General features: G+C 40.8%; 1 protein-coding gene across 2 annotated transcripts in view; it reads right to left on the bottom strand.

Annotated features, from left to right (window-relative positions):
- Positions 1 to 25105, bottom strand: part of zranb3 (zinc finger, RAN-binding domain containing 3) — a 119266-nt gene that overhangs the window by 53743 nt on the left and 40418 nt on the right. For both annotated transcript variants that reach the window (XM_006795711.3, XM_035909868.2), the window contains exons 9-14: positions 22566 to 22685; positions 14832 to 14951; positions 14208 to 14387; positions 13356 to 13529; positions 11138 to 11603; positions 2698 to 3000 (exon numbers count right to left, since the gene is read on the bottom strand). In XM_006795711.3, the coding sequence (XP_006795774.2) occupies positions 2698 to 3000; positions 11138 to 11603; positions 13356 to 13529; positions 14208 to 14387; positions 14832 to 14951; positions 22566 to 22685 (1363 nt within the window). The remainder of the gene's footprint in view (positions 1 to 2697; positions 3001 to 11137; positions 11604 to 13355; positions 13530 to 14207; positions 14388 to 14831; positions 14952 to 22565; positions 22686 to 25105) is intronic.

Genomic DNA, 25105 nt, shown 5'->3' with positions numbered 1-25105 from the left:
CCAATTTCGGGATTTCAAGCATAAAGTTACTCAGCAATCAGCTCTCCACAAACGCACACAGCACTACCTTTGACATCAGTAAATAAATACGTATTAGTCCAGTTTAAAAACCCCCAAAACAAAACAACAACTCTACATTGAAAACAAAAGAAAACAAAATTGTACTGTGACTTCACAAAATCACAAAAAAACAAAACAGTGATCTATTCTCTGATGACGAGTTTTGGTGGCTGAAATGGGAAACTGCATAATGTATACTTATTTATGCTCGAATCCTAATTTCTCATTGACATCACGCAGGACAACCAAAGTGCCAGATGTGGCCCAGGGGCCGTAGGATTCACAGGTCTGATACAGACCCACAAACAAGCAGCGACTGAAGGTGGCAGCCTTTGAGCATCCCAAGGGAAGAAACACAAACAAACACGGTGATGTCCATGACTTCTAGACGTCTGGCAGCAAATGACTTTTTATCAAAGTCTTAAAACAGACCTTATTTGTTTCAGCATGTTGGCTGAACCTCTAAAAATGGGATATAATATATAAAAATGGCTGTAATTCCTAAACAGTTAATGCAATAACTTTGTCAAACCCCTTAAATTAAAGCTGAAAGTCTACAGATCGATCAAATCTTAATGCAAGAAGTGTAACCCACAAGCACTGGGGCAGGGATTTAGCTATTAGCCAATCAGAAGAAAGTGGGCTTTCAGAAAGGGGGTGGCTTAAAGAGGGAGGAACTAAAATGCCTTATAAACTGCATGAGCCAGGTGTCCATCCAATGTTTAAGGTAAAAATGGATCCTTTTGAACTATGAATCATGCAAACCTACTCGAGAGGACTCCCTGGATAAAATATTAAGAGCTTGAGTTGAATAAGAAAGGTTCAGATAAGAAAATTAAAAGTGAGAAACCCCTTTTATTCATTTATCTGTGGAATCCAAACAACTATTATTTCAAAAATTACAACCAAGTGGCAAATTTAATACTGTAAAACAGCGATCCCCAACCTTTTTTGCGCCACGGACCAGTTTATGCCCGACAATATTTTCATGGACCGGCCTTTAAGGTGTCGCGGATAAATACAACAAAATAAAACTAGTACCGGTACCGAAAAAAAGAAGATTTATTCATAACACACGTGAAAAGACCCAGGAAAACCGAGTTAACGATAAAAACGATAACAAAATAACGCTGAAAACCGATAAAAACGCTGAAAACTATACATTTCACACCTGAACCTCTACTCTCGCGGCCCGGTACCAAACGACTCACGGACCGGTACCGGTCCGAGGCCCGGGGGTTGGGGACCGCTGCTGTAAAACACTGTGTTAGAATCTAAAACGCTCACATGACTTTCCACTGAGCGTTGGGCAGCTTATAGGCTTGTGTTTCTCTTGTTTCCATGTCTGTTATAAGACAAGGTGTTCTCATCACTTAAGACAGCCCTGTATCACTCTGCCTGTATGTTTAGGCTACTGCTTAAAGCTCTACAACTCTTGCACAGTACTGCAGGCAGACATGAGCTGTCTCCAGGGGAAAAGTGCATGACTAAGGGGACGTAGGGGGCCAAGTTGGTATCCAGCGGTGTCTCTTTAGTGCTGCCATTTCTGATCGACTGTGAAGCTTTTATCGCTCCCCTTGAGTCAGTCTAAATAGAGGTGTTTTTATTGTTAAAAAAGGCTTTTTGCTCACCTTTAGTATAAAGTACAGAAGGCACTGCAGGGAAAAGAAAAGCTGCAGTGGAATTCAGTCCTAGACTGATGGGGTGGCACAGGTATCTGCAAAGATGGGAAATTAACCACTCGACAATCTGGGCACTAATAGATGTCAAATTGTAAGTGTGTGCGTGTGTCTCAAGAACAGGAATCAGCCAGGTTGTTGCACGCTGATCTCTGGATGTTAAAGGCTAATGGGGATTGATGGCTTGTTAAAACCTGAACGCCTTACTCCTTCCCGTGTTGAGTGTTCTAGAAAAATGTTTTTGAAAAAAGCCCCGAGCTCAGTGTCACCCCTTTAATATGAACATCTACATGTTTTCAGAGGCAACACCCAGGTCACGGGCTTTTCTTAGACTCTGCTAGTCTGGCATTTTTTTAAAGCTCTTCATATTGCACACAGTGTAATTAGTTCTTTGTAATTAGTGCAATTTATTGCTTTGCGTATCCCTTTGAGACACGAGTACTTGAACACAGAGGTCTTAATTTGCAATATTACACACTGTGTAATTGGGAATTTGTTTCCTCACATCCCTCTGAGATTCACAGACATGTGCACATATAACCAGAGTGGACGGGGGAACGGCAGGTTGTGTTTCAGGGACGAGCTGGAGCATCTAGGGAGCTTGTGCCTTTCATGAAATTAGACCTCGGTCAACTTTATTAAAAAAAAAACAAAAAAACAACAACACAAAAAAACAAAACAGCCAATCAGGAGCTCGTCAGTTGGTGCTGTACGCTGGTCCTCAAAGCCAGTGGAGATCAGCGAAGTTTTACTTACTGTAATATCTCCTTTAGCTTCATGGCACAAAGTGTAGAAATAGTAATAAGAAGTAAGAATAATAATGCCTAGCCCCATATGGAATGAGCTATGGTGCCTTATTGGAGGTGATGATATTAAACAGCATTATATGGGCAGGTGACAAGAAGGCACTAGCCAATTTCCCTAGATATGAAAAGAAGAAGATTGCATGTGGGATTACCCTGTGTGCGGTCAGGGGGGAGGCAGCCACCACCGCTAGCGTCGACGTCGCCTCTCTCTCCCACTGATTGTTTGCCTTTGAGCCACCGCTTGTCCTCTTCCTCTGCTTCTCCCACTCTCTGTTTGTCTTTGGGAGGCTCAGCCTCCTTCTCCTCCATCTCCCCCTCTTTGCTCTGTTTGCCTTTGCGTGATTTCTGAGGCCGGGCTTTTCCCCAGCTGAGCTCTGGCTCACTGTCAGAGCTGGAGAGAACGACACAAGCCTGGTCCCTCTGGGTTGCAGGGGGTAGCTGAGGCCTGGGTGGCTCTGAGCCAGCAGGGAGAGACAGAAAGAGAGAGAGATGAAGATTACTCTATTGGCTGAGCTGCACAGTGTAATCAGACTTTGAAGAGTTTCATTCCCGAGCAAGATATCCATCATCTGAGGAGTGTGACAGTGTGACAAAATGACTGCTGACATGAAAGTAAAACTCAATATGGCTCATTAGTGATGTTATTTGCCATCATAAGTTCTTCACTGACAAGTTTAGCGGGTGTGATGGTGTAAATGAGTCGACATAAGCAGGGGCGCAGAAGAATGTGTATATTTTCAAGCCTTTATTGTGGACCTATTATGCTCATTTCTAGCTCCTTATTTTTATTCTTGGACTTTAGTATCTTTGCATGATTCACATTTCAAAGTGATCCTTATTTATCGTTTACCGGGCCTCAGTGCAGCACCTCATTATATCCACTGTATGAAACCATTTAAGCTTCTTCCTCAATACTTTTTTTTTTTTGCACAGAAACCCGATGGTCTGACTGATAACAGCTGACAAAAGCTGAGAAAATATGAACAGTAAGTGTCATGATGTTAAGCAGACAGGTGTATTTTATTCACTTTCTTTTCCTTGGTTTCCTCCTAATAATAAACAGACAGTAATAATATAGCAGAAAAGGAATACAATTAAAATCAACTATTTATTTGGCAGCAGATCACAACAACAGTTGCCTCAAGGTGGTTTCTATTGTATGGTAAAGACAATAACACCAGAGAAAACCCCAACAATCAGACAGTCCCCAATCAGGAAGTACTCGGAGACAGTGGGAAGGAAGAACTCCCTTTCAACAGGAAGATTCGGGCTCAGAGAGAGACAGCCATCTGCAAATCTGATGATACAGAAATGAAAATACACAGAAGAAAAAACTGAATATTTGGACCTCCCTGAATTTTATTCTTTTGCCCTCATGAGATTAAATTGAAATCCAAAGTAATCCTTTTTTATCTTAGAATGGGAATGGTGCAGCCTCTTAGTTCATCCTCTGTAGGGAGGAAGAACAGCAGCTGGGCGGGGCTTGTGTGCTCACAGCTGGACCTATGTACTCAAAATGACCATAAAAGGCATGTCTGCTGTTAGTGACATAATACTACTAATTAATAATAATACATGTGTATCATTATCACTGCACTTGTACATACATATACATTTTCTTTCCTCTCTTGCGTAGGTGTAACAAGTGAATTAAATAAAGTCGATGTCTATAAATCTAAGAGTAGGGAGAGAAAAAAAAACGCACAATAACCCCCTTTAAGTAGTAGATATTTAATCAATGTGATGAATTTTAACTGCATGTCTTATTTGTATCTTTCTATTCTGAGTAGTTGCTTGGTATACAATGACCATTTACAGGAAGTAAGCACTATCTGGGATACTTGAAGTCTTTGTTGCTCTGCAGCCCATCAGCTGTGATGCAGAAACTTACAGATGAACACCTGCCAGCCTCCTTTCACCAGCTACTGGATCCAAACAGCCAATATCGTTTTGCTGAGAGAGCAAATTACATTCGTGTCACATTGTTTTGTTAATTGCTTGCCTGCATCATGTGCAATCAAACCCAAACAAAATAATTGTCAGCGATTGCTGCATCTGCGGCGCGCGCCAGCAGGGGTGCAGTGAGCAGTGTTCAAAACAGCTGATAATGGCTGAACGCCAACGGCAGATCTCGCTTTAAAGAGTCAGCTTGAAGTCCGCCTATCAAACTTGTTTTTCAGCTCCGCTCTTAAACCATTCAAGCGATTTCCATTCATGCAGAATGTTGTAATTCTGTGAAGGTCAAGCAGAAATCTGAGCCACAAAAATGTTAATGAATGCAGGGATTATGTCATCGTCATTCGCAGACTTTATTTTAAATGGTACTTTCTGTGCTGCTGTTTATTAGGAAAGTAGAATTAACAGATGGATTAGCTGCTTAAAGAAAAGACCGTTATTATTTATAGTCAAATGTAAATGTCACGGTCAGAACAGAACTTCTTAAAAAAAAAGTGTCATGCAATTTCTTACTTTTCTTAGTTAAACTTTAATCACATCTCTTCACAATATTTGTCAAACTTGAGGTGCGAAATGTAAGAAGACACTAAGTTGTGAGTCTTGAGGATGCAGAGGGCTAATTAGTGATCTTGCGTCTCTGTGGCTTGTTTCTTCAAAAGGCCATCCCCTAGTCGGTTTCCTCAAATGCCATCTGAGTCTCTGGGCTCCTGGCCCCAGCGCTGCCCCTCTTCACTAACAAGCCGAGTAAGACCGCAGAGAGACGGCTCAATTTCTGTTAAGCTGTCCCTGCCGAGGAAGATGTTAACGGGAAAATCCTGTCGGGCTGCGCCTCCACTTTACCAGTCAATCCCCCTTATTCTCCCCGCCCATCAGGAGCCCATTATGTGTGTAGTGGTTTGATAAGGTTCCAACATCGAGTCTCAAATCTAAAATGCCATGCAAAAGGATTCCAAAAGCATGTGTTCTGGCATGTGAGCTAACAGATGTAGTTAAATAAAAACAGGAAATGCTTTGAATTTCTTCAGTTGGCAGGGCTCGGAAAAACTGGAGCCAGTAACAGAAGACCCATCAAACACAAAGAAAGTAGCTGGTTCACATGCTGTACAATATCAGGCAGTTAAAGACTCAGCTGGACTTCGTTGTTAAATTCTGTAATTTGATATAAAAATAAATAAAAAAATAAAAAATCAGCACATGGTTAGAGTGCTAGCTGAGAGGTACAGAGAGCCAGGAGATAACCAAATTGCCCTCTCCCTGTGTACATCTCTCACAGTAGGTGCTGAGAGACAAATTGCTGGTCTACCAGTGAAAGAGCTGAAGGACTGAACCATGCCCACGCTCTAGGTCTAAAAAAAAGCTGCAAGCACAGAAACTCTACTAATTCACCTTGAAAATAGTTCAACAGAAGCTGCCTGGTTGTTTCCTGGTGCCAAAACAGCTATAGGAGACGATACAGACGAACCCACCGGAGACATAAACCCTGTCACAAGAAGGAGGTAATAATCCCTGACAGTTTGATTAAAACCAGGACTGGATTACTGACGATACAGCACTACAGCGATTCAATTTGTATGCTATTAATATGACATGTTATTGTTTAGCACCTGGAATTAGGTAAATTCCCGTCTCTGTCAGACAGAACAGAACATTTAATGGATTAAAAAAAGCCAAATGCCAACTTCAACATCACCAAAACATACATAAACACAAAAAACACAAACGTTACGTGCTAATCTAACTGCTTTTAAATCAAATAACTTCAAATAAATGTAATTTTATTCATATAGCACCATATTACAACAACGGTCACCTTAAAGCAATTAATATTTTAAGGTAAAGACCCTACAATACTACAGAGAAAAACCCAGCAATCACACAACCCCCTATTAGCAAGCACTTGGCAACAGTGGGAAGGAAAAACTCCCTTTTAACAGGAAGAAACCTCCAGCAGAACCGTGGTGGTGGTGGTGGGTGCTGCCATCTGCGGTGATTGGCTGGAGGAGAGGAAGACAATTTGTCAATTTGTAAGACTAGGTTTTGTTTTAGCAGCAAGCTAAACAGGCAAATATATAATTTTCTCACATATTTAGCCTGTCAACAATTGAGCTGGGGGTGTTAAAACCCGAACACTTGCTAGCTAGAGCTCAAAAGGGGCTAAATGAAAAAGTGCTCTTTTAGCTAAAAACGCAGGCTTTAAACTAGAGCAACTAAAAATGGGCTCCATGTATGAATATGTAGAATACTGAAAGTAGAAACTTTCTGCTATTTCTTTGTAGTCTATTGTAGTCAAAGTACTACTAACCAATCAAATTTGAGCACCTGAGTTTCGCACAAGACTCTGTGGACAGGAAAAGATGGACTCCAAAATTCGATAAAACAATGGGTTAAGATTAGACAAAAATTTAGCTTTTAATTACCTTGTCTTTTTTAAATTTAGCTGGATTTGTAAGAAGTTGGAGGGAACTGGAAGTCTGGATATCCACTCCTTACAGGGAGACCTCCACAGGGGCCACTGAGCCTGGTTCTGCCAGAGGTTTCTTCCTGTTAAAAGACAGTTTTTCCTTCCCACTGTTGCCAAGTGCTTGCTCAGAGTGTGTTGTTTGATTGTTGGGGGTTCTCTGTAATACTTAAGGGGTCTTTTCCTCACAATATAACAGGCCTGTGGTTGTGATTTGGTGGTATATAAATAAGACTGAATTGAATTGATTTGTTTTAAGTTACAGGCACAGCACACCTAAGAAGTACAGCCGGTACAGCTCATAATCACTATGTGCTGCCCTTTGGCAAGCTTTTGGAAGTTAGTCATTCATAAAGTAGGCTTCTAGGAAGGGAGGGCTTAAAGAGAGAGCAGCTGAAACGACTTTTAAAACAGAAGAACAAAGAAGTTGCACTGAGTTGATATAAAGTTGATATAAAAAGGGATTCTTTTAAACTGTCAATTATGCAAAACGAGTCTAGATGAGCCCGGGAATGAAAATCTAGAGCTGGAAATTACCATTAAATGTACCCTTTAAAATCTATAGTGACACTGATTATTTTAGTTGTGAAACTTAAAAGTGACAAACTTTCCCATTTTCGGCAGTAAATCTGCCACTGCAGCGTGATGTGCTAGAATATAAGAATTGACAGATGTAACCACAACAGCTAAAGAAACACAGGGCTCTGCAAAGGGTGGTAGCCAGGTTTTAAGCTCCCGTTTCTCCTGCTTCCCACATCTAGCATCAATACTTTCCACTGAACAATAAAAAAAACCCTTAAAATCTTATTCTTTCTTACTTCGTGCATCTCCTTCTGTTACTTTCTGGTACATTTTATTCTGGTCCAAACGCCTCACGGTAAAACAGACCAATATCCCTTCTGTTTGCTCGCTGCTCTTCCTCTACAGCTGCTGGCTTGTTGTATTTTTGCCATTCTGTGAAAATACAGAGCGGAAGCCAAATGCCTCGGATACATCTTTGCCTTTACTTTACATACAAAGCCCTGACGTCCTTGTATCATGTGTCAGTATTCTGTGATTCATAGCGTCCTGGCTTTCTTTATAGTCATTGTGAAAAATTGTTGCTCTTGAAGAGATAGCATTTCTCATGTCACACTACAGGCTTCGGCCTGATTATTTTCTTACATTTCCACGAGCTGTGGATTGCAGTGCCAAGTTGAGAGATATCTTCATAAATACAGTTGTTATTTTTCCGCGCAGTCTGTCATTTACAAATTTAGCAGGTTGTTAAATTCCCTGTCTAGCAAGCTGACACGGCCTGCTGCTGTGAATGCAGAGTGGCGCTTGTGACAAAGAAGAGAGTGTGATTGCTGAATAGTTATCAAGCATCTGCTGCAGCTGAGCATGAAATGGGGGCTGAATTTTGTTAAAAAAGAAAAATGTGTGGGTGGGTGTTTTTATGCTGCTCAAAAGCTGAGGTACTGCTTGTTTGTTCTGTGTCTGTTTTAAGTGCACCAGCTTCACTTCCAATGGGCCGAGCCGCAAACAGACCTTCAGCCAATATTTACTGTGTGCTTACACTCACTACAGAGCTTATATTATAATACAGAGACTTCAGAGTCATTAATGCAGTGTCAACCTTTTTCTTTAAACACACGCAGGGATATAGTGTTAGGACTATATCGATGTCAACCTTTTACAGAGTCCTACAGGATGCTAAACTAGTTAGGTAACCTTAGATTTATGTAGAATGTAATCTACAGGAAGCGTGTTTCTAAAGTTTATCAAACAGACAGCCAAATGTTATCACCCATAATAGACTGTAGGTAAAAGATGGACAGCAATGTTGCCATTTGTTTGAAAACTTCGACTTTGGTATTTTGGCTTTCATTCTCTTGTAGCAAGGACAGGGTGTAGCAGGAATATGTTTGAAAACAGGGGACTGTGTAGCCACGCCCCAACTCATACTCACCTTTATTATCTATTTTACCTGCAGTGGGTCCATAATTCACAAAATAAAGCAAAAAATACAACAAAACCTGTGGAAAGATTTGACTGACGTCATAAAGCAGGTGAGAAGTAGCATCATTTTGCCATAGCCTTCCATACAATCAGATTTCCTTTTGAAAACCAGAGGAGTCGCCCCCTGCTGGCCATTAGAAAGTATGGTGAGCACTGGCCTTTTTCAGAGGCTGTGTCTTATCATAAACAATCTATGGTGTCCTCCTGGGACTTTCTTTGTAGACCATTGTCCGCCATGGTTACAAAATGTAAGACCTAGAAAAGGCATAGATTGAATAAATGCGACACATCGTATTTAACAAATCCTGTTAACCCTGTAACGCCAAGAGTGTCTCAATAAACACTGCAGTTTCAAAGACGTTAATTTTTTTGCAATTATTTTACGGTTTAGGCATTACAAGGTTAACGGTACTTTTAAACTTAGTGAAACATCTAGCTTAACTCTTCTCAAAGCTAACCGACTCCAGCTCCATATTTAGCTCACAAATACGAGGCTAACATCAATCATCACCTGCCTCTTGGTAAAAGCGCCAACAAGTGTTTTTTTCCCCTTTTTCTTCTTCCCCAAATTCTCAAATGTTTTCAGAGTGAAGGTGAATAAAAGCAAACACCCTCACTGGAGCAAAAAGGCTTTTCATGGTAGATGTGCTCTTTATAATTACTGTTCTCCAACTAATAATTTAGATTTCAACATCAAGCCTGAAAGGCTTTATTTGACAGTATTGTACTCTGCTACCTCATCGAGCTGGCAGTCTGGAAGGCCAGAGGTTATGCTCATGTGGAATTACTTTTTTTATGACTCGTATGGATACATAACTTCTCTGACATTGAGATTAAACTGTGTCATTCATCAGTGTGCATTTTGCTCTGTTTTAAACATTTTAATAATTTCTGAAGTACCATAGTTAAAAACATGAATTGATTAAAATTAACCTGCTGTGCTCATTTTTAACTTCTCAGTTTTATTCTTGGACTTCAGTAGCTTTTCATGATTGATAGATCAAAATAATCTTTTTTCATTGTGCTGGTCTTTGTTGATACTGTTGGTTCGCCTTAAACCTGCTCCTTTTGACTCGCTGCTCTTGGCTGTGTGCCTGCAACGACCATATTAGGGCTGTCCACCCTCTTTGACATCATACAGATCCAAGAGTAGAACAAAGTGTATAACTGGGATTACTTTGCACAGAGTCTGACCTCATTATTTAACAGGATATATGTGGCATCAAATAAGGAGAAGAGTAATACGCCTCCTCTAAGTGCATCAAATAAAGTGTGTGATCAGGCAGTGAAGTCTGTCTTTATAAAGCAATCGGTAAATGCTACCTTAACCTGCCGTAAACTAGGGTTTTTTGACTAATGACTTATCTTTAGCTCATGCTCATATAAGGCTTTATTCAGCCAGTGGAGTACCAAAAGTATTAAACTCATGTTACCTAAATATTACAGCTGTGAACTACATTCAAGTTTGGGGATTTAATTTTTTTTTTAAATCATCTCTCCAACTGATTTGATGCATCTCAGACATCTAAAGAGCATGGACCTGCAGTCTGCCAGGTCATAACAACTTCCCTCCCCTCTTCTTTGCAAGATACAATCATAGGCTGTCAGAGATATCAGCTCGAGCCAGCTCAACTTTTCCCAACTTTGTGTGAGACGTTTGCAGCAATAGTAGGCGCCTGTTCGCTCTCTCTCTCAGCTTGACAGGTGAGAATTATACTGTGTCCTTGTCATCTGCAGAGAGAGAGAGGAGAGGGAGACAGACAATATTCTCTGAGCAGTGCTATTTCAGACTCTGGGAAGTCTGCCTCCATCTTTTGCTATCTCGCATCTCCATCTGGTGAAATCTGTAATGCTGTTCAAAAGTATTATGTCAACAGACTGCCACGATTGATATTGACAGGAAGGAAAATAAAGCAATGAATGGATTTCAGCTTCAGGTGCTTCATTTTAGACAAGAGATGATGGAAGCGCGTGCGTTTCCTTAATAAAATTCAGTTTGATTTGCAATCAGCTTTGTGAATTTAATTAAAAACAAAAATAAACAACAGCAAAAGTAAAGAAAAAGAAGGAGAAGAAGAAGAAGAGGGACACGCAGCAGACGCAAACAGCAGGTTGGGGGTGGGATTGGTGGGAGGGGGGGATCGGATAATTGGATATTATTTGTTCCTTACTCTTACCTGAGCTGACAGCAGAGGTAGAGCGCGGGCACTCACACATCTCGCAGTACGGCAACAGGCTGCTGTTGGAGTAGGTGCAGGCCCCGCAATTCCACACGGATGCAGGATCAGGCTCAGACGGCTGAGACATTAGGGAGACCGCGCTGGCAGGGCTGCCTGCGCTGATCCCCCCCGCAGACGACCTCCGCTTCCCCCCAAATCGAGACGTGGGGCTCCGGTTGGGCTGCGGTGTTCGCAGCCTTTTCAGCTGGGGCGAGAAATCCCGATCGGGCGTTTTGGAGGTTTGGGAGCATGACTCCTCGTTCCCCTCCTCGCTGTTTTCTAAGTATACCCGGATGCCAGCTGGCGTGGCAGCAGTCTCTGAGGAGACGGAGGGACTTTCTTCATCTTCTGTTCTCTTCCTCTTCGTCTTGCCAGCTTGCGGGGAGAAGAAGGAACGGATGTCGTGCTGCTTTTCTTTCTCAAACTAAAGCAAAAAATATAAAATAAATAATGAATAAAAATACAAGCTCAAGTTGGTTTTTGTCTCTGTAGCACCCAATTTTCAATCCACCTGTAAAGTGACAAAGCATCCCTGAATCAAACCCTCCTTTTGTTTTCACCATCAAAAGCAGTCATTTGCATACAGCAACACCATGGTAACACATGTAACGATGATCAGAAACCCCATTTAATTCTTTACTCATCAGTAATGTAAAAATACAATGCTACAAATACAAAATGTTCTAATGTTGATCACAAATTTTGTGCAGCTCTTTCAGTTTTTCATAATTCATAAATCCATCACACTATAAAGTGTCTTCATTTTTCGTCTCGAGTCATCACAGTCATTAAATAATGATCCTAACAGTGCCATGTGTCTCTCCTTAAAAAACACAAGCGTTACACATTTTACCAATTTGGCTGCGACATTAAAACCACTGACAAGTGAAATTGAAACATTCTAAGATGTGACACAACACCCTGTTTCCACCAACTGGAGCAGATTTTAGTCGCCAACAGTCAGAGAGGAGCGCAGAGCTAACAGCTAAGGACATAACTGCTGGTGATGAGCGGACAACCTTACAAATGAACAACAAAGAGCAGCAAATATCTGCTCATAATGTGATTTTTCCAGAGACTGTTCCTCCGAATGTTTCACAATAAAAGAAGAAAAAGAAGGGGAAGGGTTTCTGATGTGAAACTGAGACAGAAAGTGTGAGCGGCAGATAACAAAAGAACCTCCTCTCTGGACTTACTGGTTTATGTTTGCAAGATATTCCAGTGTGAAATGGCCTTAAATGGTAAACTTTTCAGCCTCTGACTGAAAAATTAAATTAATTTCAACTTTTTTTTTTACTTTTAGATACAACCTTTACACCCCACACACTACTTGACTAGGCTGGAGCTGGATTCGTGGCAGCGGGATTCCCCAGTGGCCGTGGCCTATTTCAGAAGGATTACGGACCTTGACGCACTGCAAACACTTTTCAGGACCTTGACAAAGAGTTCAAGGTGCTGACTTGGCCTCTAGATCTGAATGTGGTGGATGTCTCTGTGAGGATGTCCCCATCTCGCAACATGCAGGACTTTAAGGATCTGCTGCTTAATGTCTGGGCTCCAGAGGACAAAGGTCAAAGGTCTCCAGGAGTCTGCACTTTAAAAGCTCAGAGTTCGTGTGGCAGTGAAAGCCTGCACAATATTCAAGGTGTGGTTTCAATGTTGTGGCTGATCAGTAGTGTGAAACGTTTCCACATCTGTGTGCACGCTTTTGTTTTCTTTTACGTTCGTACAATAACCACAGTAAACATGAAAATCTGCGCCCAGGACGCATTCGTCCAATTCTTCTGACTACACACAAAGTTTAACAGCTTTCTACACTCAGTTTCAAATGACATTGCCGCAACAAGAACTCCTTATGCAGCGATTTGTTTATCGCCACCCGGACCACAGCTCTCGAGCTCCCAAGGTCCTCATGCAGATTTATTTAGGATGGCAACGAGAAAAAGCAACTTTCTTTTCTCATATATCACATTATGCTTTGTTATGGAGCTACAGAGCCAGTGGTGGCATAGAGAAATGAGGAACAAACCAAACAGTAAGTGTGATGACTTTATATGAAATTAGACTCATTTATTATGAAAGCTCCTGTGGCTTTATACTCGATCGCTCGGCATGTCAGAGCTAATTTAAAGAGAGAAAGAAATAGATGTCTGTTGAAGATTTCCTGCTGACTCACATGAGTAAAGAAGACGTCGGTTTTGGCATTTCCTGTGCTTCCCTCCAGCGGCAGCACCATCTCACTTGGCGTCCACGCGTTGGCAAAGTTGAGGAACTCCCATTTGTCCTTGTCGCCCTCGTCGGCCTTCAGATATTCCTTTCTTCCATTTAGAGTGCTGCCAGTCACCTTTTCCTGAAACACAAGGAACCTTCTGTTGTACCTTCACTTCACACTTAGGTCCACAAATTTATGAACAGTGACACATTGTTTTGTTGTTGTTTTTTGGTTTTTTACAGTTTTGCTTCTTTACACCACAAGAATACATTTTAAACAAAACAATAAGAAACTCAAGTGAACAGTTTAAGGAAGAAGGGTTTTCTCTTGGTTGGATGTCGTAAAGGAGTTTTCCCTTTAATCATGGAAAAGATCCTGCGATCACTCACCACTGTTGTCCTATGTTGACAAACCTACTTGCGTGAGGTCTTAAATCTATTACGGTTGTGCACAAAGGCAAAACTGTAACAACTGGTCACCGAAAATGTGGTAAGCAAATATTTTTCAGAGCAAAAATCACATTTAAATTTATTCACAACTTCGTTTGTGATGATCAGTTTGGAAGCCATGATGTGTAATCGTAATTTGGAGACAGAAACATCCTGTCCAGGAAGAGAAACTTCTGGATTACTCATAAAACTTATTGCGTAGCAACATGCAAATGTTAGCATTGCCTCCATTAAAAACACTGAAGAGCCTAATCAGTACAAGAGCAGTAAGGGTGATTTATCATTCAAATTTAATATGACCAGTGAAATCATAAGCAGCTTTGCATAAATTTCTTCAACTTTGCTGCCATAATGTCACCCACAGTACCTTCCTGTTGAGCATGGACCACATGACGGTGTCGAAGGTGCCCTTGGCAATGAGATAATGCACGTTGACGGAGGACGTCTGCCCAATGCGGTGGGCACGATCTTCAGCCTGCTTGACGTGACCGGGGTTCCAGTAGAGCTCGGCAAACACCACGTGGCTGGCAGCGGTGAAGGTCAAACCCTGGAGAGGACACACACAAACACACACGCTACATATCTGTTCCAGAGTACCCAGTACAACCACCTCAAAAATGGAACAATCCAGTCCGATTGAATGAAATTTAATTTGTTGAAATTCTTTTTAATAGCAGAATATTATCAGCTAATTGATACGTAAGTGCTTCAAGCACCCACTTCTTTTGATTGGAATGCATAACATTTCTGTACATATTTGGTCACTCAGAATAATTGAGGTCAATGAGTTTATTATTAAGACTAGAACATGTTTCCACCATTCATTTCTCTATGATATTATGATTCACAGCAACCAGTACAAACCATAATTACCTCTAATATGCAAAAATGATTCTATTTAGCTGATTTTCCAATTCACTGCAGGGTGTTTTATTTCCTTTATTATGATCGGGCATAGCCTGCATAGCCTGCTGGATAAGTATGCAAGTACCTGTCCAGCTGCCTGGATGCTGAGGATGGCCACTCGGGTTTCTGGGTCACTCTGGAATCTGTGGACCAACTGGATTCGCTCTGATGACGGTACGCTGCCGTCGATTCGGATATAACCAGCCTGTCAGGATGGTGTCAAAACAACGCAGCGTTTGATTTTCAAAGGAAAATTTAGATCACTAAAAGTGGCAGATGAGCAATGTAAAATAATATAATAACACTCGATAGCTTTAAGGCAATAATCTTTCTAACCAGGAGACACAGCTCCAATCTCCAGCTGATGCACACAGTTATTGTCACAAAGTTAAAAAAGAAAAAGAAAGAAAGAAAAAAGTTATCTGTACAGGACAAAGTGCTGCATAAAGTTTCCAACCAGCAAGTAAACAAAGGGAAAAGGGAGAATATATTTCCTTCAAGAGAGACTAGAGCAACTAACAGAAGAGTTAATACATTTATTAAATGGACATAAGCGTAACTGCAAATGAACAATGATGATGTCTAAATAAGCTCAACTTTAAGGTGTGTGAGTCACACTGTGTTTATATTTGGCATGTTAAAATGTGCGGTTCCTGTACAACAAGAGGTCAGCGCCACTAAATCAGATAAAGATCAACATCTGTCTGAAGTTTGTTAACATTAATGTTAGCCTTCAGAAGCTACTGGTCAGTAGGGCTGGGTATCGTCACTGATTTCTAGAATCGATTCGATTCCGATTTGATTCAATTTGATTCGATTCAATTCGATTTAAATCTGGGAAATTTTGCCTCAGACAGTCAGAAATATTATAATTCAGATCAGTACATTTAGATATTTTTGTATCTATAAAAAGGAAGCTGACACTTTCAAGACTTTATCAAAGGTGTGAGCGTCACAGCAGATGCCTTTGTGTCAAAGTAGCTGAAGATAAAACAGAAAAACATGAAGGTGATTTTACTGGCCTGGATTTTATAAAAATATTCTGCAGTACATCAAAAACAAAAGAAAACCATTAATCAACACATGAACATTACCTCTGAAGTTACAGCGGTTTTATTAGAGACACGGCTAAGCGTTTTGCATTTTGTATAATTTTAAAAAGTTTACATTTGTTCAGAAGCAGAAATTAGGTTTTCTTTTCGGAAGTAAGTAAAAGGAAAAAAAACATCGTCCGACAGCGCTGTAAATAACGGTAGTCTTGTGCGTAACAAGCAAGCGAATAATGCAGAAAACAGATTTCGGGGATAGACGGGAAACTGTTGTTGAAGTACACTGAGAAAAAGAGAGAGAGAGAGAGAGAGAGAGAGAGAGAGAGAGAGCTGTGCATGAAGTGTGATTTTATTGTGGTGGAAGCAAAACAGCAAAAGTCAGAGGGAATTCATGACGATGTTTATTTGAAGCATAGTTTGGATCTTCTTTTGCTGCTGGTTCGGTCAATATTGTTTGGAGAGAGATAAAACTAACAGCTTTAGAATCAGCACAAAAAGGGCGTAAACACAAAGCGTGGACCCTGCCTGGACCCTGGGCTCTGATCCGCGGGTCCGCGCTTTGTGTTTACGTCTTTGTGCAGAAGCCGTGTACCTGCTCTCATTTACTGTTTTAAATGTTTGGTGGTTGTCAAAATTTTGTGACGTTTCACCTGAGATTCTGGAATTTTGGGCAAAATACATTTATATAAAAAAATAGATTCAAGATTTTAATTAATCGAAATCACGTTGTCCAAGCCAGAATCAATTTTAATCGATGAATCGATTATTAAAACCCACCCCTACTGGTCATATCTGACCAAGGTTAAAGCCAGTCTGTTGACTAGAGCAAGAGCTGGTAAATCTGTGTTAATCTCCAGCAGCAATTTAAGCTGAAAAATGGAGCCAGTTTGAAAGTACTGCAATTCTTCAAAAGTCCAGTTTAAGCAGGCTCAGAAAAAGAATCAACCCCAAAAACAGTCACAAGTTAAAATGACCAACTGCACCTGAAAAATGAGCCTTTTTAGAGAACGGTACAAAAACAGGGGTTAGAAAAGATGGCTTAGTTTGTCCACCAGGGGCGACTCGGCACAGGTTTGAGTATAAATGAGTAAATACTACACATAAGAACAGTTAGGAAGACCTCTTTATGTTTCGTGTGTGTGAAAGAAATGAATATCAAAGACATATCAAAATATCAGTATTTCTTTAAAAATCATTTAGCGATCGGGCTTAATCATGTAAGCCTGCTTTTTGGAAGTCACAATTAGCACCCATTTGAAACTTGTTTCAAAGCTAACGGGATGGTGACAGCCAAAACGCAAAACTAAAGGCTTTAAATCCGCAGAACAAACACCAATGGATGCCAACATGTTGGCAACAATCACCTTTTGTACATAGTCTATGCTTATTATCCAGCACTCGTACCTCTATTATTTAGCAAAAGAATCGGGCCAAAAACAGGACGAGATATGTGTTGTGTGGTTGTTGAAGAGAAATAAAGCTTCAAACTGAGAGGAATGGTATTGTCTGTCTGTAAAAAGGTGGTGCAGATTGGTGCTGGAACATTAAAGGAGTGTAGCACTTCATTAACCTGTATTCTAGGTACCTGCAGACATTTCAATAAGAGAAATGTGAATGGATACACCATCAAAGACATCAGCAGGGGAGCTGCAATGAATTAAATAAAACGAGAACGCCGCTAATAACACAATATTTGGTAGCATAATGAAACACCAAACAAAGGAGCGGGCGGCTGCCATGTTTATTAAACCTGAACTCGACCTTCACCGAGCCGCTGATGTGCTGCGGTGACCTCACTCTTTTGATTTGGGGCCATTTGTCCCGTGGAGCTGCGCGGTGGCCGACAGGAGGATAGCGTGTTCGCACTGTGGCGCTCCCGCGTGTAAATGTAACTGTAACTGCATGAATATGAAGGAGAACCGCGCTGAGAAAGAACACACAGGTCTGTTTGACTTTTCCTGGAAAAATAAAGGTCAAATAAATGTGCTCACGGAGAACTAGCAGGAATAAACAATATCTCAAGGCCATAAAACTGAGTTGTTTATTAGCTGCTGGGGAAAAAAACCCATTGATGATAAAAACTTCCAACCAGTTTGACACCAGGTGAAGAATGAGAGCGTGCGGAGCAGAAAAAACAGTGACAACACTGTAATTGGAGCACAGTCGCTCGTCCCTGCCAAGCTTCTCATCACAGTGCGTTGCTTGTCGTTCCTTTTTTAGCTCATTTCTGTTAATTAGTGAGTGCGAATGCACCACGGAGTGAGCGTCTCAAGGAGGAATGTGCTATCACACGTTGCACCGCTACGTTACATTCAGCCGACACCTCCCCGACCTCAGTGACACACGCACGCACTCGCGAGCGAGCGCACATCCGCAAACACACATTTGAACTCTTTCACAGGTTGCCGGCGCCGCGCTAAGAGATATCGTTTGCTTGTGATGACTTGAGAAGAAGTTGTGGAAGTAAAGTTTACTTTCTATGAAAGCAAAAGAAGAGTTTCCTTCAAGAATGTGGACGGCTCGAAGCGTCTCAGTGTATAAACTAATTTGTTAATCATCCAAACGATGCGGCTAAACGTACCTTATAAGATGCAGATTCATATAATTCACGACTAAAAGCCCAACTGGCACAGCTTAGACCTTAGTACCCAGTCGAAGGTAATCACAGCCATGAGAAGGATTTGACTTATAAACACAGCGGGACTATGGATGAAGGAATAAAACTTAAGCATGGGGCCAATTACCTCTGGTAAGCCAGGAAGTGAAAGTGAAATATGAATACAATCTACACATTTAGTACTTTCACGTTACACTTAATAAACAACTGAGGTGTGTGCAGCCGGAAAAAAAAGTCAAAATCTTGAATGGAAATGACAGGAATAAACATTTGTGCCAAAATGAAATATCAAGAATATAAAAACGATGCTTTCACTTTTGCAAAGTGGCTCATGTGCTAAAATCACAGAAATTCAAGCTTGTTTTAAACTACTCAGAGCAACCAGATTGAAGCTTTTAGGAGCAGAAAGCCTCAGCAAACAGAAACCTTCCTGACTGACTGGTAGTGGCTGACAGAAAAAGTATTGCGGAAAGGTCGTGACGTTAGGCTGAAAGCTGGATTTTACTGTTATACGTTTTCCTGGTTTGGCTGTAATAATGCACAGACAGCAATGCAGAAAGAAGCCTGCTAGTAGAACATGAAATGTAATCTATCAGTGACTGTTAAAGACACTTATACACAGAACCTGCTGTTTTGGGCCCATGATCCTGATTTCCAGACCCTCTCTTATTCTTGGACTCCACTAGAGCAGCTTTGCATGAATAACAGTTCAAAATAATCCTCATTGTTCTTACAGTGGATCTGTAGCTGCTTTCTTTTTACTGGCTCCTTGTCACAAACAGAATGTTTAAACAGCAGGTGGGTGGGGCTTCTGTCCCTAGAGCCCGTTTCTGAGATCATACAGTTCAAAGATGGAAAAAAACTGTTTGAAGCATTTTAGAAAGCCTAAAGACAAACAGCTAACACGGATTCCTTTGACATATGCTGACCTCATCACTTCAGCTGAGGTCAGCATATTAGAAAAGGCTTTACACAGCGAGCGTATTGCAAAAATACAACATTCAATTCAGAATTTTTTGGATGTAAATTTGTCATTTAAAGTGTATACACACCGCAAGCACTGCGATTTTGCACAAAAACATGTCCTAAAAAAACCCAGAGCTGCTCACGATGTTTTTAAACATACTGGATTTTCTGGATTCTGGGTTCACCCAGTTTTTCGGGAGAAGTCAGAAGCTGGGTGAATTTCATGGTTTGATCCAGGTCACGACTGATCACGACTGCTTTAGTCCATATTTTGGGATGTCGGTGAGACAATTTGAACTCTGATTGGGAACACATCTGAGGAGGCAGAGAAATCATTTTAGAGAGCCAGCTGACCCTGAGCAGAGTCTGTGTGTCTGATTTCCATATCATTGTAAATTTAGTGCAGGTGTGCGTTTTGAGCTATGAGCGGACTTTCTGCCAAATGTAGTGGTCTGATTGCCCAGATTATATATCCACATCCAAAAAAAATCTAACTTTGATCTGACAAAATAAACGCCCAAATTTTGTCCTGCGAAAATACGCGGTTGGTGTGAACGGCTGCATTAAGGATTAGTCCTTAAAAAATATTTTAATGTATGAAGTATTGGTAAAAATTTTACACGTCCAGTGTGTAAAGGCTTTACACAGAACACAGAAAATGTAGCAGCTCCACCAGCTACCCGTTAGTTTTCAGTTTAATCCCATTCCTTTAATTCAGCGATTCAGTTACTTGGAATTTGAGAACCTCTTTATTCCTGAGCTATAAAAGAAGAGAAATATGCAGGGGCAGTGTCCCAGGGCATTATGGAATAGTCCCCTACACATTACATGGCATCTGTCTGGTCACTGCATTTAAAGATAGACAGATTATAAAAACAACCCACTATATGTTTAAGTCATGGTTCTAGCTTGTGAGCCAAAGCCCAACTATATGCACATACATTTTCCTTTTGAACTTAATTTCAGATGTAAATGATCATTTTAGAGCCAGTTGATTAAATACAGGTTCTTTTTTTTTTTGATATGTGTTGATGGCAGGGGGGCATATGAGGAAATATGTCAGGCGTCCCGATCCTTCTCTCTATCATTTATGGAAAATAGGTGCAAACCTGCCAACGAAGTGTCTTATACAGCAGTAGTCTGGTGCAGCACATAATGAATTATGTTTAGCAAGCCAAAGTAAAAAAAATGGTGCTCAAAAGAGGAAGGGGAAAAAAGAACAGGATGAGCGTGCTGTCAGGACGTGAGCAATGTTCTCCTCAAAGAGTGAGTAGTTTGTGTTCATGTTTTTGTCAAGGATTGAAACACTGTTACCACTTTTATATTGAGAATGTGCACTCATACTGTAATATGTGTGGGATCTATGTAGAAGCTGGTCTACTGGAAATGACTGCTGCATTTTGGCTGACTTGAAGACGGTCTGAGTTGGTAGCATAACCTAAATAAATGTGCCTGTTTCCCCAACCTCTGGCTTTAGTGGCTGTCCATGGTGCTGGAACGATGCTATTGATATTATTAATTCATTGCTATATGTTACTAATTTTCACGTGTGTGTATATGTGTGTGGTGAGGGTGAGGCTGTGGGGAGTGGGAGGTGCTTGCTCGGGTACAATGGGCCATAAAAAAAAAAAAAAAAAAAAAAAAAAAAAAAAAAAATATATATATATATATATATATATCTATATCTATATATATATATATCTATATCTATCTATCTATCTATCTATCTATCTATCTATCTATCTATCTATCTATCTATCTATATATATATATATATATATATATATATATATATATATATATATATATATATATATATATATATATATATATATATGGGTGCAACAATACTCGTATCGATATTGAACCGTTCGATACAGTGCTTTCGGTTTGGTATGCATATGTATGAACAATACAAAATTTTTAATTTATTTTATCAACTTTTCTTCTGACGATGCTGTCTGTGTTGAGCGCTCAGTGGATCTGCGCTCGACAGTGCAGCCTAGGCGGAGTAGTCGAACGCAGATTCACTGAGCGCAGGGCAAGCTAGCGAGACAGAAGCTAAGCTCTCGTTGCAACATGGCAAATTGAACCTCCCCCACCCTCATTCAGATCTGGCCTTTGGAACTATTTTGGTTTTCATGTGACGTATGACCCTGAAGGTAAGCGCGTCATGGACAAAAGTAAAACAGTATGTCGGATGTGCCAGCAATGCTCAATTACATTGGTGGGAACTAGTGCGTTAGCGCAGTTAGCTCGTTAACGTGTTGACGCCGTCCAGCCCCACGCACGGGGCGATCCGCGGTAGCTCGTTAACGGAGATTTGCCGTGTTGTGGCGTTAACGTCATTTCAGATTAACGCTGACAGCACTAGTGGGAACACAACGAATATGACTGCACATTTACTCCGACATCATCCTAGTGCAAAGACAAGTGGAAGCAGACAAAAACAACAAGCACGCATGCTACAAACTTTACCCGAGTCATTTAGACAGCCGTTAGCACATGATTCTCCTTATGGGGACCTGATATGTTTAATATGCTGCTGAGAATATAGCCCAGAAGAAGCGTATAGTATAGCTTTTATTTTGGAAAGAGCCATTTCTCTGTAATAAACTCTCTTTTCCAAAGATGAGTGATTTCTCGATCAGATATATTTATTTTTTTATTACTTTGTTGTTTCAGCAACATTAAATTAAATGCCAAATTAAAAAAGCATGAACATTTTTTTTGTATCGAAAAAATATCGAACCGTGACACCAAAGTATTGAACCGAACTGTGAATTTTGTGTATCGTTGCACCCCTAATATATATATATATAATATATATATATTCCTGACTGCACTGAGTATATACCCAATAGCATGTGAGGTGCATACTGCTTCCTGGGGAATATTAGAGTATGGCTGGGGAGTTTGAGTGGAGGCCTGAGTGGGTCACTGAGTTTGGAGCTAGCGTGTGAGATATGGAACAGACTGTTCTGTATGGAGATTTCCAGGAGAAGCAGCAGCGTACTACAAAATTAATTATACTTGAACCTGAGCTAGCAGCTTTTAGAATTTCAAATAATTCACACACCTCTCGCCAGTGTTGCTACACATCCTACAGGCACCACCACAGCCGTTGCTTACTGCCGCTTTAACACATTTTAGAAGCTCCAGTTGCCCGCAGAGTGCCCGAGGTTACCTTGGCCTCGATGACGGCCTCGGTGCAGGCCTGCAGCATGGTGAGGTGGTGGGCGAACACCAGGAACTTCAGCTGTTCTGCCTCCAGCATCATCTTAATGTAGTCCTTCACAGCTCCCGCCTGGCCACACACACACACACACACACACACACACACACACACACACACACACACAAAAATAGACACAGATGAAAGAGAGCTACTGAATCCATCACTTCACCAGTCGACCACACACAGAGGAAGCGGCGAGATCAGTGAAGAAGTCAATTAATCACCGCGGCATCCTTTCCGTGTGATCGATTCTCTATTGAATGCCAGGGATCCAGACTTTAAAAGGAAAGTGCACACAGAGCGACTGGGGCGCATTTGTCAGCTTGGAGATACCAAGAGTCAAATCAATAACTCACAACTTGGCTTATGCTTGGTGTGTTTTTGGATTTTCTGTTTTTTAATTTCGGTGACAATAACAAACAAGCAAAACTCACCTTTTCATACATGAACAGCCAGGATTTACAAAAAAAAAATAAAATAAAGACCTTTTATGTCACATATTGCCAAAACTGATCTCACCAGCTGATATTGGCCTATCACTGGTATCTATATCATACACTATGTGCAGATATTAATGGTGTCATTTACATAAAGTCAGATGATGAAGCAGCAATATTAACGGTTAGGGCTGCCGCGATTAGTCGACTAGTCGCGATTATGTCGACTATCAAAATCGTCGACGACCGATTTAATAGTCGATGCGTTGTTTGAAGCTTTGTAAGATCACAAAAGACGCAGGAATAAGTAGTAGGATTTAAGAGTGTAATAACAGACTGAAACAGAAGATGGCAGCACTGCATGTGCCAGGATGCCAGCTGCCGTTAAACCCCGAAGAAGAAGAATCGCAGCCGTGTCCAAATTCAGGAACCGCATCCTCCTGTGCTCGCATTTGTAGGCCGATCACGTTACAGCGACACGACGAAGCCTTTCCAAATTAGAAGACTCCGACAAATGCGGCCGACAAAAGCGCCCTTCATTTCCCGAAATTTGAAGGATGGGTCGGGTGTATCCTTCATGGCCCAACCTATCCCAGAATTCATAGCATGGCCCAGCCAATTCCAGTTTCCAACAATGGCGGAAGCTAGTTAGTTTTAATATTACTCTTATTATTCTTTCTGGGTCACAAAATAAACGTTTAACATATTTTCAGGCGAGAATGTAGCTGTGTAAACCTCAAATATCTGCTCAGTTTATCAAGACACCACATATTTTCAAAAGTTACCCACCAACTCGATAACTAGCCGGGGTTCAATGGTCACTAGAGCCGATGAGAACACTGAACTCCCAGCAAATCAATTTCAAACCCACCGCCGTCTTTCGCTAATCGGGTTAAACATATATAAGTCCCTTAGATAACTTAAAAATGTTATTGTTTGGCTTTTTTCAGTATTTTATTTGTTCCTGAGTAAATCTGTTTGGCTGAGATTAAAGTTATAGTTTTTACACAGCTAATAAACGTCAAGCAGACAGCTGATTATCAGAAGTGTGAGATGCTCGAGAACATACTCTGGTGTCCTGTTATATTTTAGATAGCAAGGAGTTTATTAAACTTCACCAAAACAATCTGCAAATGTCATTAAAATTTAATAAACCATCAACTTGTCTTTATTTTTAGTTAGCAGATACCTTAAACACTTAAAGCTGTAAGCTAATGATAGTTATATAAGATATATGCAATAAGCTTTACGTCCAATGGATGCATGATCTGATTAGTCGACTAATCGCAAAAATAATTGGTGACTAGTCGACTATCAAAATAACCGTTTGTGGCAGCCCTACTAACGGGTCTATAAACTGACAGTTTGAACTTTTATCGCCAGCTTTATTGAGGCCATACCACTTTATTATTATTGCATTATTATTTCCTAATAACGTAACTATCATCATGTATTTGACTGGGCTGATATTTTAGGAGATCTTATATGTGAACACATTCAGGACTTGCAAACACTCCTAAAAAGAATTATTACCTGTCAAAAGTGACAGCTGAAGCCTGGAATTAATGCAGGATATAAAAGTTTTTGCTCATTTTTTTGCATAACCACATTTTTTTCCCTCCTTCATGTCGGGCTTTTGATTTATGAAGTCAAATGGTAACAATGCTTAACCCCCCCTAAAAGCATCACAGTCCAAGTTTAATGCACTTTTGTTTGTTTTCTGCTAAAGCCTCTGACCTTGATTGACGGTGTGAGTCTAACAACCTAAAAAGCAAGCGGCACAGTGAGGTAACTGTAGCCTGCAGGTATCTGTATCTATCATTTCACCGTGCGCTGGTGCCCAGCGATCACACTGTGATGGCTGTGGCCTGCTCCCCGCTACCTTCTGCAAAAGCTGTACGAGCGTGTCATTGAGCATCCGCACTCGGCTCATTTCAGAGCCCCGGGCCATAAAGCAGCCAAGAATAGCACCAACTAGTGAGAAATCCTGAGGTTTGAGTTGAGTCAAACAGAGCCCTTACTAGACGGTTTTTGGAGACAGGCCCTTTCTCT

The sequence above is a fragment of the Neolamprologus brichardi genome, chromosome 23 (assembly GCF_056152115.1).
Source record: "Neolamprologus brichardi isolate AB-2024 chromosome 23, ASM5615211v1, whole genome shotgun sequence".
NCBI lineage: Eukaryota > Metazoa > Chordata > Actinopteri > Cichliformes > Cichlidae > Neolamprologus > Neolamprologus brichardi.
Note: the sequence above shows the minus strand (reverse complement) of the source record. Positions and strands in the feature narration are given on the sequence as shown.